At 37.4% G+C, this 15654-nt stretch overlaps 1 protein-coding gene across 1 annotated transcript in view; it reads left to right on the top strand.

The window, feature by feature from the left end:
- The window catches only part of LRP6 (LDL receptor related protein 6), a 147312-nt gene that overhangs the window by 94879 nt on the left and 36779 nt on the right, over positions 1 to 15654 (top strand). Inside the window, exons 8-12 of the mRNA XM_032253650.1 lie at positions 5824 to 6040; positions 6531 to 6820; positions 8729 to 8955; positions 11216 to 11400; positions 12036 to 12362. Coding sequence (XP_032109541.1) covers positions 5824 to 6040; positions 6531 to 6820; positions 8729 to 8955; positions 11216 to 11400; positions 12036 to 12362 — 1246 coding nt within the window. The remainder of the gene's footprint in view (positions 1 to 5823; positions 6041 to 6530; positions 6821 to 8728; positions 8956 to 11215; positions 11401 to 12035; positions 12363 to 15654) is intronic.

Raw genomic sequence — 15654 nt, 5'->3', positions numbered from 1 at the left:
GTGCCTGTAATCCCAGCTACTCAGGAGGCTGAGGCAGGAGAATTGCCTGAACCCAGGAGGCGGAGGTTGCGGTGAGCCGAGATCGCGCCATTGCACTCCAGCCTGGGTAACAAGAGCGAAACTCCGTCTCAAAAAAAAAAAAAAAAAAGAATTATGGAAAATGTCAGAGCGTGGAAAGCAGAGTAAAGACGACCTTGAACTACCCAGTTTTAACCATTATTAGTACATGTTTGATGTAGAATGCGGCTCATCTTAAGTGGGAGGGCTAAGGAGATGGCTGAAGTGGGTTCTCTAATAATACACCTATGGTCTTAATGCTTCCTTTTTGAAAGAGCCTAAAAGAAATGAAAGAATCAGATCTTTGTTGCTCCTCTTAACCTCTCAGCTAGTGTCTTATATGTATACTTGCAAATGTGACAAGAAGAAAAAAGCTTGTATTTTTTTTTGTCACAGGCTGTGTTTTTTGTGTGTGTGTGAAGTAATTTTAACTTCATATTAGAATTAAGTAGTATATAGTTAGGAGGAAAGGAAGACTAAATGAAAGACATTTGTTTGAAGCTTTACTGAGCCTGGTGTATCTGCGGTAAGCGTGAAAGTGACAGGTAGGGGACAGTGATCTAAACTAAAAAAGGAGCCAATTAATTTTATTGTAGGCTGTATATAGTCACCACTCTGAAGACTCTAATCTAGCACAGTGCAGTATATAGCCACTAGCTATGTGTGGCTCTGCAGAACTTAAAATGTGCCTAGGTTGAATTGGGATGTGCTTTAATTATAAAACACATACTAAGAAGACCTATTGTATTTTTTAAAAAAACCCATAGATGCCATTAATAAAATTGTTAATATTGATTGCATGTTGAGATAGAATAATTTTGGATGTCTTAGATTAAATAAAGTATATTAAAATTCTGTCTACTGTTCTGTACTGTTTTTGAGATGGAGTCTCACCCTTTTACCCAGACTGGAGTGCAGTGGTGCAGTGTCAGGTTGCTGCAACCTCCACCTCCCAGGTTCAAGTGATACTCCTGCTTCAACCTCCTGACTAGCTGGGTGTGAACCACCACGCCTGGCGTGTTTTGTATTTTTTAGTATGACTACTAGAAAATTTTAAATGGACACATACGACATACATTTGTGGCTTGTGTTATTCTTCTCCTGGACAGCGCTGTTTTAGATCCAAATCTATTGTAAAAACTTCCACAGATGAGAAAAAGGAGATCGGGAATTAAAGGAAACTGTGTGCTTACAAAATGAGGTTTAAAAAAAGTCTTTAATAAATCTTAATTACATTGCTTAATTTGAAATAGACATGAATTGATAGATCTTGCTTTTGTGTTTACTTCATTATCAAAAAAAAAGGTCTTTTAGTTTTTGCTTTTAGAGTGAGAGAACAAGGAATGGTTAGAAGGGATTAGTGCCCAATTGGGTACAGGTAACCAAATCATTAGTTGTGGCTTCTCAGGAACTATTTGGAGTTCCTCGCCACTGTACCATTCTTTTTTGTTGTTGTTGTTTGTTTGTTTGTTTTATGAGATGGAGTCTCATTCTGTTGTCCAGGCTGGTATACAGTGGTGCTGTCTCGGCTCACTGCAACCTCTGCCTTTCAGGATTCAAGCGATTCTCCTGCCTCAGCCTCCCAGGTAGCTGGGACTACAAGTATGTGCCACCACTCCCAGCTAATTTTTGTAGTTTTAGTGGAGACGGTGTTTTTACCATGTTGGCCAGGCTGGTCTTGAACTCCTAACCTCAGGCGATCTCCACACCTCGGCCTCCCAAAGTGCTGGGATTACAGGTGTAAGCCACGGCGCATGGCCCACTATGCTGTTCTTAATACCTTCATTGTTAATACCTTCATTGACCTTCTTATACTTTCATCACAGTCTTCATTTGTTGTCGTTTCAGCAAATGTTTTTGAAGACCTTTTTCTTTTCAGTGTTTCCTTTGGTCACTTCTTCCTGAGACCCTTGTTTGTATCTAGAGCAGCATTAACACTGATCCAAACTCCAGTTTTGTCAAGGGACTGAAGAGAAGATGAGCAAAGCATTTCTGGTCTGTAATCTTTTTTCTGTAATCCTGAAATCCAAAGAGCTCTGAAAACCAAATGCTGCTTTTGTTAATTCATTGGGTGAAAATCCTGACCTGAACCAGTGTGAGACTGTTTGTAGTCATTATCCCACACTGCAGGCATACTTTTATTTTTTTAATTAATTAATTTATTTCCTGAGATAGAATTTTGCTCTTTTCGCCCAGGCTGGAGTGCAGTGGTGTGATCTTGGCTCACTGCAACCACTGCCTCCCAGGTTCAAGCAATTCTCTTGCTTCAGCCTCCTGAGCAGCTGCTGGGATTACAGGCATTAGCTACTATGTCCGGCTAATTTTTGTTTTTGTAGTAGAGATGGGGTTTCACCATGTTTGTCAGGCTGGTCTCGAACTCCTAACCTCAGGTAATCTGCCCACCTCAGTCTCCCAGAGTGCTGAGATTACATATACGAGGCACCGTGCCTGGTCATCTTTTATGGCAGAAATATTAACATGTTTGGCAATAAAGTGCTGCCCTGGACTCAAGTAGAGGTGGTATACTATGTGCATTGTGTTAACCTTTCTTGAAAAACAAAAACAAACCACAGTCTGAATTCAGGAATAGAACTGATGCTGACTTCCAGATAAGGGATTTCGGACCTCTCTTGCCATCTCAAAGAAATTGAAAATATTTTGCTAACCATAATTCTATATTTATTTCATAATTCTACATTTAAAATATTTATGTTTCACACAACCTAAACAGAGTGACAGAGGTAAATGAAATGTTTCTGAAATACATGTTTATTGTGTCACTCTTCTTAAAGTGCTTTCAGAAGCTTCTTGTTTTCTGTAATTCTCCTTATCTTGGAATTTAATACCTGCCATAGGGTGGTATCTGCTTGATGCTGTATCCTTTGAGTCCCCCTTGTGTTCCTTCTGCCTCAGTCAAGGCATTTCTGTCAAAGTCAAACACGTTATGTGTATCCTTGGCTTTGCTATCCCTGAACTCATATCATTTCTTTTATTCTGGAAAATCCTTTTCTCTTTCTCTTTGTCAAAATTCTAATTCTTCAAGATTAATTTCAACTCCTATTTCCTCAAGTTTTTCCTGATTACTTTCAGACCAGAGAGGTTATATGTGTGTGATTTTAATGTAAATATCATTTACCTCTCCAATTAGATGGTAATACCTTAGCTGGAAGAGGCCCTGTTCTAAACCTGTCAGTGTTCGTCATGTCTGTCATGGTGGTTTGCATTTACTAGATGTCTTTACTAATGTTTGATTTGCGGGGAAGTGGATTAGGGGTCTGGTAGGGCAGCAAAAGTGTACTCCTGTGAAACTGTCAAATATTTGCTTTTTTCTGTTGACTGTTTTAGTTACTTTATATCTGACTAGCAAAAGTAAACAATGAAAATAGGAGTAAGAAACAGGAGGCTGTAGCTGTGTAGTTTCTCATAATTTCAGGATATATAAATGTCTCTTGGTTTTTATCTTCAGTTTAATAGTGAGTAGTAGTTTGGTCTTTTATTTCCATGTATTCTTTTATATTTATGTATTTTTATTTTGAAGCACTGCATTAAATAATTAAATAGGATCATTTAGCTGTTTACATTTAGAACCTAAAGCATTTTAATAAAATGATTTTAAAAGGCAGGAACCCGTGTTTACCAGATAGTGCAACTATTATATATCTAATACGGTGCTGTATATTTAGCATTATTTTATTTGATCCTTCATTAATTCAGTGGTGGCAGTGGCTCTGTCCCTATTTTATTTGCGAGAGCTTACTTAAGGGTACCCACTGAGTAATAAACCTTATATTTGATATACAGATCTATTTGTGCCACAGTATATTTAATGATCATGAGAGATTTTTAGAGAACAGAAGAATGAAGGGAAACTGCTAAATAGAAGATGCAGAATTATGTGAGCTAAAAAGATCTTGGAATTGTGGCAGTTATTTTTCTCACAGTGATTTTTAATTGCATTCTTCTTTTTCTTTCTTTTTAAAAATTGTTTGCCTGTGCTGGAGTTTACCTAGGCTGGAGTGCAGTGACTTGATCATATAGCTCACTGCAGTCTCAAACTTCCAGACTCAAGCAATCTACCTACCTTAGCCTCCGACTAGCTAGGACTACAGACTCATCCAACCATGCCTAATTTTTTTGTATTTTCTGTAGAGACAGGACCTTGCCATTTTGTGCAGTCTGGTCTTGAACTCCTGGGCTCAAGTAATCCTCCTACCTTGGCCTTCCAAAGTGCTGGGATTATAGGCATGAGCCACCATCCCCCCCCCCAATTTTTCTAATTCATCTTTAATCCATCTTTTGTTTAAACTATTTATCAAAATAAACAAAAATGTTGTAGAGTGATATAGCTGAAAGATTTTCTTAGTTGATTCTGTAATAGTTTTGAAGTAGAAATGTAAGTGTTATTCTTTAAAAGTTTAATTTTGGGCATCTAGTTTATACTTTTACATCAGCAAATTTTAATAGGAAAGCCAACATTTGAATGTAGGGATCAGCAAAATTAGTGTAATTTATTAAATGTAAGATAATGCAAAAGAGGATAGAACTAAAACTAAGAATAAAACCAAATCAGGCATATTTTAACATACCACAAACTTGTAAGAAAGTAATATTTTAGTGTTGTATAATACAGAATGTGTATCACTCTGTGTTGGATAGGATGATTGAACTGCCCGCTTTAGGAGAATATAGGTTCGCTGTTAAGTATATGACATTTTAAATTAGGTAGCAGTACATGTTCCTGGAGATGCAGTTGGAAATGCTGCAATAGATACTGAGAAGACCTTCTTCTGTTCTGAAATATGGAGCAAGGCTTCCAAAGTCCCACTGTTCAAATCCTCACCTGCGACCATTTCTGCCACTTAAAGTGGCCTGTGTGCTAGGCAAATTAACCTTTAGAAATGTTATTTCCTACTAAAAACATGTACGTGTGAACGGTATCTGCTCCTACCCATCCCCAAAAGGTATCAGATATAATCTTATATGCAAATATTAGTTATATTATGCCACTAAAGGTATTCCAAGTAAGTCAACACTGAATAGTGTGTGGTGAATGCACTGTGAATGCAATATGAATGCCAGAGTGAATTTAATAATGTCCAACTACCAATATGAAGTAGTTGGAAAGAGAATGTGCATCCTCTTTAGATGCAGAGAGGGTGTCATATAATCCACATACTTTTGTGATTGTAATCTCTGGAGTGAGAGATTTATTAAGATCCCTTTTATCTGTTTTTTGCTATTACTGACAACAGCAAAATAAAAAGCATGCTAAGTGAAAAGAGTCCTGAAAAAGACATCAACTCTGTTTATAAGCTGTGTGTCCTTACATAAATCTCAGTTTCCATAGGCCAAGCTCTCAGGATAAAATAAAATATGTTATAAAACAAAATATATGATAAAATAATGTATGTGAAGGTACTATTATAGTTTGAAAACGTGCAAACTTAAGGTGATGATACTGTATTTTTAATTTTGCCACAGTTATTTAATAGAAGAGTTGCATAATCTAAAGGCGCCAGAATTTTTGGAAGGAAGAGAAATATGAAATTTGAGGGGGCGGGAGGGAAGTGGTCAAATATAGAGGCTCATACGGAATATTTGAAATCATTTTTATGAAATCATCGTGTTGTAATTTTGAGAAAGCATTGTAATAGGAATACAAAGATAACTCTTGGATTTTTATGCAACAGGTAGTGGGATTTGTCATTTTTACATGAAGAATAAATATATACTTCATCCTCTTCTCTTTTGAATTTAAACCTGAAGGTTATAAATACTGATGGCACTGGGAGACGAGTATTAGTGGAAGACAAAATTCCTCACATATTTGGATTTACTTTATTGGGTGACTACGTTTACTGGACTGACTGGCAGAGGCGTAGCATTGAAAGAGTACATAAACGAAGTGCAGAGAGGGAAGTTATCATAGATCAGCTGCCTGACCTCATGGGCCTAAAGGCCACAAATGTTCATCGAGTGATTGGTAAGTAATTCCAAAACTTTCTTTGTAATGGAAACCAGGGTTGGAAAAAGATGGAGATAGTCAGCAGTGTAAATTATTGATGTTTTGTGGCAATTTAGAAACTCCCCTCCTTTTTTTTTTTTCTTTTGAACTGAGAAGAGACCTTTTAAATGTTGATTTACTACTCTGGTTACCTAGTTTGAATTGAAGGGCTCAGTCCACATGCACAGGCACATGCATACCTTCATCAAAAGAATTCAGTCCAATTGTATGAATAATGTACCTTATTTTAAAGCTTGCTATGGATATAAAAGGAAAATATTCCACCATGCTTTTACTCCCTGTTAATCTGTATATTGCTTGTTTGTGACATTAGAATTGAAACTTGAGATTGGGAGCAGACATAATCATAGGCATTTGTGAACTGTACACTCAGTAATTTAAAAGTGAAAATATGTTGAATGTGTCAATGTGTGTGTTCTTCTATGCCCTTTTATAATTAATCTTTTAGGTTCCAACCCCTGCGCGGAGGAAAACGGGGGATGTAGTCATCTCTGCCTCTATAGACCTCAGGGCCTTCGCTGTGCTTGCCCTATTGGCTTTGAACTCATCAGTGACATGAAGACCTGCATTGTCCCAGAGGCTTTCCTTTTGTTTTCACGGAGAGCAGATATCAGACGAATTTCTTTGGAAACAAACAATAATAATGTGGCTATTCCACTCACTGGTGTCAAGGAAGCTTCTGCTTTGGATTTTGATGTGACAGACAACCGAATTTACTGGACTGATATATCACTCAAGGTTAGCAAAAGAATTGTAATATTAAATCTAGGGACCAAAAGGGAGAACTTCTAGAATTTCTGAATCTTCATGCCATGATCTGCTTCCCTCATTGCTTGACAGGCAGAGTTCACCAAAAACCTTTAAAGGGGTGTGTGTGTGTGTGTGTGTGTGTGTGTGTGTGTGTGTGTGTGTGTTTGTGTGTGTGTTTTGTTTGTTAATTTTTTTTTTGAGATGGAGTCTTGCTCTGTTGCCCAGGCCGGAGTACAGTGGCATGATATCGGCACACTGCAACCTCTGCTTCCCAGGTTCAAGTGATTCTCCTGCCTTAGCTTCCTATGTAGCTAGGACTAGCAGGCATGTGCCACCATGCTCAGCTAATTTTTGTATTTTTAGTAGAGACAGAGTTTCACCATACTGGCCAGGCTTGTCTCGAACTCCTGACCTTGTAATCCACCTACCTTGGCCTCCCAAAGTACTGGGTTTACAGGCGTGAGCCACCATGCCCAGGCCAAAACCCTTAAGTTTTTAAGTGAAGGGAAAGGCCCATTCAGTATTTTATTAGATGCTTTTTAATACAAGATACTTTGCCAGAGTTTGTTAAACCGCAAGCCATAGTCTTCCTCTACTTTCTTCCATTTGAAAATGTTGAATGACATTTTCTTCAAGTAGCTGAGTAAGAAAATGTGTTATTCACATAAAATGGCTATTGATTTACTTTAAACAAAAAGTCTTGATTTACTTTAAACAAAGTTTTAGGGCCTGACTGAGGCGGAAAAGGCCTATAATGAGTTGTTCTTTATTTTCTTCTTCCTAGAATAGTTACTGAAAAGAATACCAGGATGGTCAGAGAGAGGAAGCTCTAGACCTATAAATCTGAAGAATAATCTTTTCTTCTTCCAGATTGTTTAGGTTTTGTTTCAGATAACTTGTGTGGGGTTTTGGAGTCAGAGTTGGATTCTAATGGTGTTCAGTTAAATTTATTAAATGAATAAATGAAATCAATCTTGGTTTGCATCAGGTGATCTTCTAAATTTCCTCATCTTGAAAATAGGGGGGTGGCCAGGGAGTTGGCTTATACCTGTAATCCCAGCACTTTGGTAGGCTGAGGCAGGAGGATCACCTGAGGTCAGGAGTTTGAGACGAGCCTCGCCAACATGACGAAATCCTGTCTCTACTAAAAATGCAAAAATTAGCTGGGTGTGGTGGTGCACACCTGTAATCCCAGCTACTCAGGAGACTGAGGCACAAGGATCACTTGAACCTGGAAGGTGGAGGTTACAGTGAACCAAGATCATGACACTGCAGTCTAGCCTGTGTGACAGAGTGAGACTCCATCTCAAAAAAAAAAAAAAAAAAAAAAAAAAAATAGGGGTAATGCCATACTTGCAGGACTATTGTATTAAATGAGAAAATCTATGGACACAAAGTACTTAGGATAGTACTTTATAAGATGTAGTATCTATGATTAGTTTCAAATATTATTTTTTAAAATTTTATGGGATTCAGAGCTATAGTGGTAGTATGATAACAGTTACATTCATTTTATATGGTAGGGATTATGAATTGGCATATCTTAAGCACCTTTAGAAAATTGACTAGTAGGTAGGATCTGTAGCATTGTGGTCACAGCTTTCCACTTGATTACTGATAAATTTTAAAAGTGATTCTGCTATTAGAACCAAATTTTTTGATTCTTTAGTATTATAAAAATTTCCCCTGAATTGGCAATAAAACTTGAAGTTGCATTTCTTAGAGATTGACATCAGATTTTTTTGTACTTTCAAGTTATGTGAATTTTATTAGGAAATACAATGACTCTTGGCCCTTCTGGATCCTCTTGCCCCTGACAAAAACCAAACTAAACCTTCTTTCTGGATAGAGTTTAAACTTACCCCGTATGACTTAGTTGTTCATTGTATTTTGCAGACCATCAGCAGAGCCTTTATGAATGGCAGTGCTCTGGAACACGTGGTAGAATTCGGCTTGGATTATCCAGAAGGCATGGCAGTAGACTGGCTTGGGAAGAACTTGTACTGGGCAGACACAGGAACAAATCGAATTGAGGTGTCAAAGTTGGATGGGCAGCACCGACAAGTTTTGGTGTGGAAAGACCTAGATAGTCCCAGAGCTCTAGCATTGGACCCTGCTGAAGGGTAAACAGCTTTACGTGTGCATTCTTTGCAACTACAGTGTACATTTTGGGGAACATGGCATAGTTATAGATGATATCTTAGTGTCTTAATACTTATTAGGAATCTGACAACTAAATGATAGATGAACTTTAAAAAAAATCATTAATTGAGATTTTGCTGATTTGAATAAATAATTAGTAGCTAATTTTACTTTTGTCATAATTAACTTTAGATGAAGAAAGAGGGGAATGGATTAATAATCACATGTAGCTGACGAATATATTGATATGTTCGTTATATATACCAACAGGTATTATCCATCTATAGTTGCTTGCACTTTTTCCCAGTTATGCTAGATTCCAAACCTATTGAAGTAAACCCGCGGAAACAAATATTATGAGCTAAGAAAAAACTACATTTAAAAAGCTTTATTTTGGAGTGTTTATTAATTCAAGATGAATAGTTTAGTTTGATCATATTATAAACTGGCAGTAGCTTTGGTATTACAAGATAGACTAAACTGTTTACAGCATGACGTTTTCCAAGGGTGGGTGTTCCTTCTTACAAGAGTCAGCAAATTTTTTAAAGCCAGCAGTTAAGAAATCTGAAATTCGAAGAAACATTCTACTTTTAAAAGAAGTCAACAGGCCGGGCGTGGTGGCTCATACCAGCACTTTGGGAGGCCAAGGCAGGTGGATCACAAGGTCAGGAGTTTGAGACCAGCCTGGCCAACACGAAGAAACCCCGTATCTACAAAAAATACAAAAAAATTAGCCAGGTATGGTGGCATGTGCCTGTAGCCCCAGCTACTTGGGAGTCTGAGGCAGGAGAATTGCTTGAACCCAGGAGGCAGAGGTTGCAGTGAGCCGAGATCATGCCACTGCCCTGCAGCCTGGGCGACAGAGCAAGACTCCACCTTAAAAAAAAAAGTCAACAGTGTATATGTATAAATACGTTTACTATATTTGTAATTTAAAATAGTTTCCCTGAAATCACATTGATTCCATTATTAGCTAGTAATTCATCTAGTTAGAAGGCCGTTATCAAAGACAGCTTTTCTGCACTGACATAGATTGTGGTGATTTTTGCTCTAACATTAGCTGCCAGACAGATAAATCTAATAGTTAGGACTAAAGACTCTAGTATTGGTTGGTGCTGGCAAGTATGAAATTTTCTCACGGTTGTTTCTCTTTGGCTTTTGTGGTATGCACATGCCTGTCAGCTAACAAGTGGAAATGGATATAAAGCCAGGATACCTTCAGTTTTCAGAAAAGCATGTTCATACATTGTTACCAAGTCAGCCATCAGCTGACAGGCTGATGAGTGAATGTCTGTCCTCAGGTATTTCGTGAGAGCTGGCACGTGAAGTGCTTTTTTAGTTCCAGTATTCAAGAGTCTCAAAAACTAGCACCTCATACTTGAAAGGGCGTTTGGCCAAGGATTAGGTTCTAGTTCTAGCTCTGTCATGTAACTGGCTTGAAGACATTAGATAAATCGTTCACATTTCTTGTAGTGTTTTGGCCTCTTCATCTATGAAAAAAGCCTGTACTGTTTTGGCCTCTTCATCTATAAAAAATCCTGTACTGTAGGATTGCTGTAAGATTAAAGTACAAAACTCAAGGAAAATAAAAGCAAAATAATTATTCTAAAATTTCAGAGATTATAGTGGTAGTGGACACATCAGGCGATGATTTGTTGTTCTTACCATATAGTATGCTCCCTTGGACAGTATAACCAAATACATTTTCGAGCTTTGCTTTTGACTTCAGTTAAAGACTTAGTATTTATACGTACCTTTTATGTACTTCTGCAGCTTATTTTGAGGAATAGTTGATTATACAAGTCAAAAAGTAAGTTCAGCATATTGAAAACTCAAATTACTTAATATTCAGAAATACATAAAAATATTTTACTCAGAAGTGAACAAGACTCTGAGACCAGAGGGAGCTTTAAACTTTTGCTGTTTTTTTGAATATTAGTTTTATAAATGCCAGTGCTGCAATAAACTGTTGGTTTATTTCCAGTTCCTAAGTTTGGATGGAACAAATTTATTGGAAAGACCAAGGAAAGCTGACTCACTTCCTTTTTGGGATATGGAAAAGAATACTTAGTTTAGGGTGCCAAAATAATTGAAAGCATTGTAGCCATGATTTTGTTTTACCCATTTCCTTGATTTGCCATATGTTTTCTTTAAATTTATTTAGTTACTATGCATGAATATGACCTTTCCCCCAGATAATAAAAAAAATGAAATGTTAAATATCTATTGTTTTGAATTTAGATTTATGTATTGGACTGAATGGGGTGGAAAACCTAAGATAGACAGAGCTGCAATGGATGGAAGTGAACGTACTACCTTAGTTCCAAATGTGGGGCGGGCAAATGGCCTGACTATTGATTATGCTAAAAGGAGGCTTTATTGGACAGACCTGGACACCAACTTAATAGAATCTTCAAATATGCTTGGTAAGCTTTACTACTATTTACTCAGACAGACAGTATATTCTTTCCATGTAAAAATTTTTGGCTGCTGTTTATCATTGGTTAGATACTTTGAATACAACTTCATATGAATGTGTCCATTCTTATTCTGTTTTGGAATTGTATTCTGTTTGTTATTATTAATAGTGATCCAGGTACTTGGATTCATCTCTTTATTATGTGAAAGTTTCATTATTATCGGGCTTGTAATGAAATTTTTAACTCCCTGGATACCCCTGAAAGGACTTTTTGTACCAGTAAAATATGTATATTTTCATCTTTTTCCCTATAATTCAAGAAGGAAAAATGAACTATAGACCCTTACACAGAGAAAATAAAATCACATTTAAAGTAGACCACTTGCAAGAATTTTAGGAAACCTAGTGATTCATAGCAGAAATATCAGTTTGAAGCATGGGGTCAGACTGTACATGGATTGATTTCAGAGAACTGGTTTGTTTTTAGAATTGCTTTTAAATGCATTATTCTATTTTAAATTGCTTACAAACATGTTTTATGTTAGATTTTTTTTTTTTTTTTTTTTTTTTTGCCAACAAGACACTTGTATTCTCACGTTTCATCACACTGCTTCTCCCTGTCTACTGCCTTTCCGAAAATAGGACTTAACCGTGAAGTTATAGCAGATGACTTGCCTCATCCTTTTGGCTTAACTCAGTACCAAGATTATATCTACTGGACAGACTGGAGCCGACGCAGCATTGAGCGTGCCAACAAAACCAGTGGCCAAAACCGCACCATCATTCAGGGCCATTTGGATTATGTGATGGACATCCTCGTCTTTCACTCCTCTCGGCAGTCAGGGTGGAATGAATGTGCTTCCAGCAATGGGCACTGCTCCCACCTCTGCTTGGCTGTGCCAGTTGGGGGTTTTGTATGTGGATGCCCTGCCCACTACTCTCTTAATGCTGACAACAAGACTTGTAGTGGTAAGCTGCATTTCCCTCCAAAGCAAGCTAGAATTAAAGAAAGCAACATTTTCAAAGTACTTTAGTGTATGTTCTTTCTAAAGTAAAACATTTTGGAAATCCAGAAGGGGTTATTTGTTTAGTTAAGTGATAGGGGAATGCAAGTTTTTGTTACTTACTACTTGTTTGATGATAGCAATTTGACGTTATAGAAAAATTAAGTCTTAGGCTGGTACATTGTCTTATGTCCATAATCCCAAAACTTTGGGAGGTTAAGGTGGGAGGGTTGCATAAGCTCAGGAGTTCAAGACCAGCCTAGGCAATATAGCAAGACCTGTCTCTACAAAAAATAAATTAGCCAAGGTGGTGGTGCACACCTGCAGTCTCACCTGCTCAGGAGGGTGAGGTGAGAGCATCACTTGGTCCCAGGAGATTGAGGCTGCAGTGAGCCGTGATCACATCACTACACTCCAGCCTGGGTGACATAGCGAGACTCTTTCATTAAAAAAAGGAAAAATTAAGTCTTTTACAACTTGGATGTTAAATGTTAAGTGTAAAATTTGCATAGTGTCAAGCGTCATAAAGGAAGGGAAGAGCAGTACAAACAGTAAAACAGAGAATCCTAAAACACAACTTACTTGTCCTTTGAAGTGCATAGAGTAGGACAATCATAAAAACTTTAAATGTTGAACAGGCCATACAGAAAATGCGTATGAGAGCATGTGACCCAGTATAAAGTAATAGTTGATAGGAAACTAAAGAGAACATGCTATGAACATAGTAGGCAGTTGCAATTTAAATGAAGCTGTTATCAGATCTTTTCATTCAGTTCTGAATCTAGATTTTTTTGTGTGTGACTCCCTCATCTCCTGATTTTTAAATACTGGCAAGTACACACACACACACTAACAACAAAGTATGTAATAAAACATTGTCGGCTAGGGGAAACCTGGTTTATAACTTAAATATATGTTTGAAGGCCTATTTCTTGGTGGATGGACAAGAACAAATTGGTAGATATGATTAAGAAATAAGTAGATTAGATCAGAGAGAGTAGATTATGGGAGAGGTAGGGTATAGATCAATATAGTGGAAATAACAAACTGCTAAGGATATTCAAAATAATTAACTATCGACATGACTTTCTTTTGTCCTTGAGAGAATGTGTCAGAAATCCCATAGGAAAAATTTGGTCTATTCTGATACCAACTTCAGTTGTGAAAGAGAAAGAACACAAGCATATAGTGTAATAATGATTAAGAGGTTATACTTTGGAATCTCTGCCAAACATTAGCTTTTTGCTTTACACAAATTAATAGATTCTTTAAGCCTTAATTGTTTCTTATTGGTAAAATTGGAATAATAATAGTAACTGATGTGTAGTTGTTGTGAAGATTAAAGGTGATACATGATCTGAATTTCTGGGCAGAAAAACCAGTATCAGGGAAGTCAGTTAGACCAGTGTGGTAACGCAGGTAGACCTGGACAATAGTGGTGGCAGCAGCATGTTTGTTGATGAAGAGAAGTGGATGGATTCAAGATATATTTTGAAGCTGGAGCAAGCAGAAGTTACTAATGAGTTCCATGTGGGAAAGAAAGGGAGGAAGCAAGGATGACCTCTATTATGTGTCATAGATGATGGACAATAATCAGAGAAGAGACATGTGGTTGGAGATACTAAATTTGGAATTGCCAGGATATATTTAAAATGAATGAGGTTACCTAAAGAGAAGGTGCAGTTCAAGAGCCAGCAACTTTCTCAGGCTTTGTGGGTGTTTAGGCTGTCACACCTGATGAACTCTGCACAGCTTTCACCGTGATAATGTGAGAGCAGCCTTAGGCAGTACATTTTGAAAATGGAAGTGGCTGAATTCTAGTAAAACTTTATTGCAGAAACAGGCAGCAGGCCAGATTTGACTTGTGGGCCATAACCCCCATCAGGCCATAACTCCCCATGATGGAGAGAAAAGAAGGCAGTTGGTAAACTGTGTGACTCTGGTAGAGGAGGGGATGTTCACAAAGAACACTGAGCAGTAGCAACCAGAGAGGTAAGAGGAAAAGCAGGAGAAAATAGAGGCATGGAAGACAGAGGTAAGGTTGTTTCAAAAATGAACTCTATTGAATGCTGTGAAGTTGAGTCAGGGGAGGTCTAAAATAGTATGCATTGGATTTTTTGGGTAAGGTGGTTATTAGCAACCCTCAAGAGACTAATTTCAGGGAAGTAATGGTGAAATGCAGAATGCCGTAGATTAAAACGTGAATGGAAAAAAGGAAAGGACAGTGACATATATAAATATCTCTTTTGAGAAGGTTGGCTTTGAATGGAAGGAGAAAATGAGGTAATAATGGAGGAAGGAGGTAAAAGAATACAGAACGACTGTTTGAGATTACTGTCTTAGCTGCTTACACCCGTGCTTGTTGGTTAGAGAAATTACTGCTGAGTGTCCCTAATATCTTGTCTGTTAGCTGCATTTCTGAGATACATCAGCAGTGTTTCAAGAGGCTTCTTATTTTTTATAATGAGTATTTATATTTATAAAGATGTATTCGATCCCAAGACATATTTTAATAGTTTAACACAAAACACTTGCCCTTAAAATTTTTCTAACATTGTGTAATTTACTCCTTGACCTGTTATAAAAGGTAAATCAGATCATGTTTCTGTGCTTAAAAACCTTACAATGGCTCTCCATTTCACACACAATAAAAACCCAGGTCTTACAATGGCCTGCTGGGTCCTAATGACCTACACCCCACATTTCATAACCCCTCTTCACTCTTATGCCCTACCACTCAGTTTTCTTCTCTAACCTCAGCTTTTACTCTTGTCTCCCTTGCTTTCTTCATGACAGCCACAATGGCCTCATTGCTGGTTTTAGATAGGCTAGGTACCCCCACCTCATGCCTGTTACACTCCTTGTTTCCTCAGCTTGGAGTGTTCTTGCATATATTTACATGGGTAGCCCTCACCTCTAAGTCTTTGCTTAATTGTTTCCATCATAGTGACACCTGGTTTGTTTAAAATTAAAATTAAACAGATACATTTAAATATTTAAAACTAAAATTATGCTGCCATCCTATCCAGCATTGCCAGTGCCCCTTATGTGTACTTTTTCTTTTTCCCATAGCACTTTCACCCTTTTATATATTATGTAATTTATACACTCTACTATTTAGATAACTCCCATCTTTACTATATTTATTGCTTATTGTCTGTCTGTTGGAATATAAACTCCATGAAGCAACAATTTTTTTTCTGTTTTCTTCATTGATGTATCTTAACATGCGTTAGAATAACACTTGGTACGTGGTA

This window comes from Sapajus apella, unplaced genomic scaffold (assembly GCF_009761245.1).
Source record: "Sapajus apella isolate SASKATOON/1434 unplaced genomic scaffold, GSC_monkey_1.0 scaffold84, whole genome shotgun sequence".
In the NCBI taxonomy this organism is placed as follows: Eukaryota; Metazoa; Chordata; class Mammalia; order Primates; family Cebidae; genus Sapajus; species Sapajus apella.
This window is presented reverse-complemented; position numbering and strand designations above follow the sequence as displayed.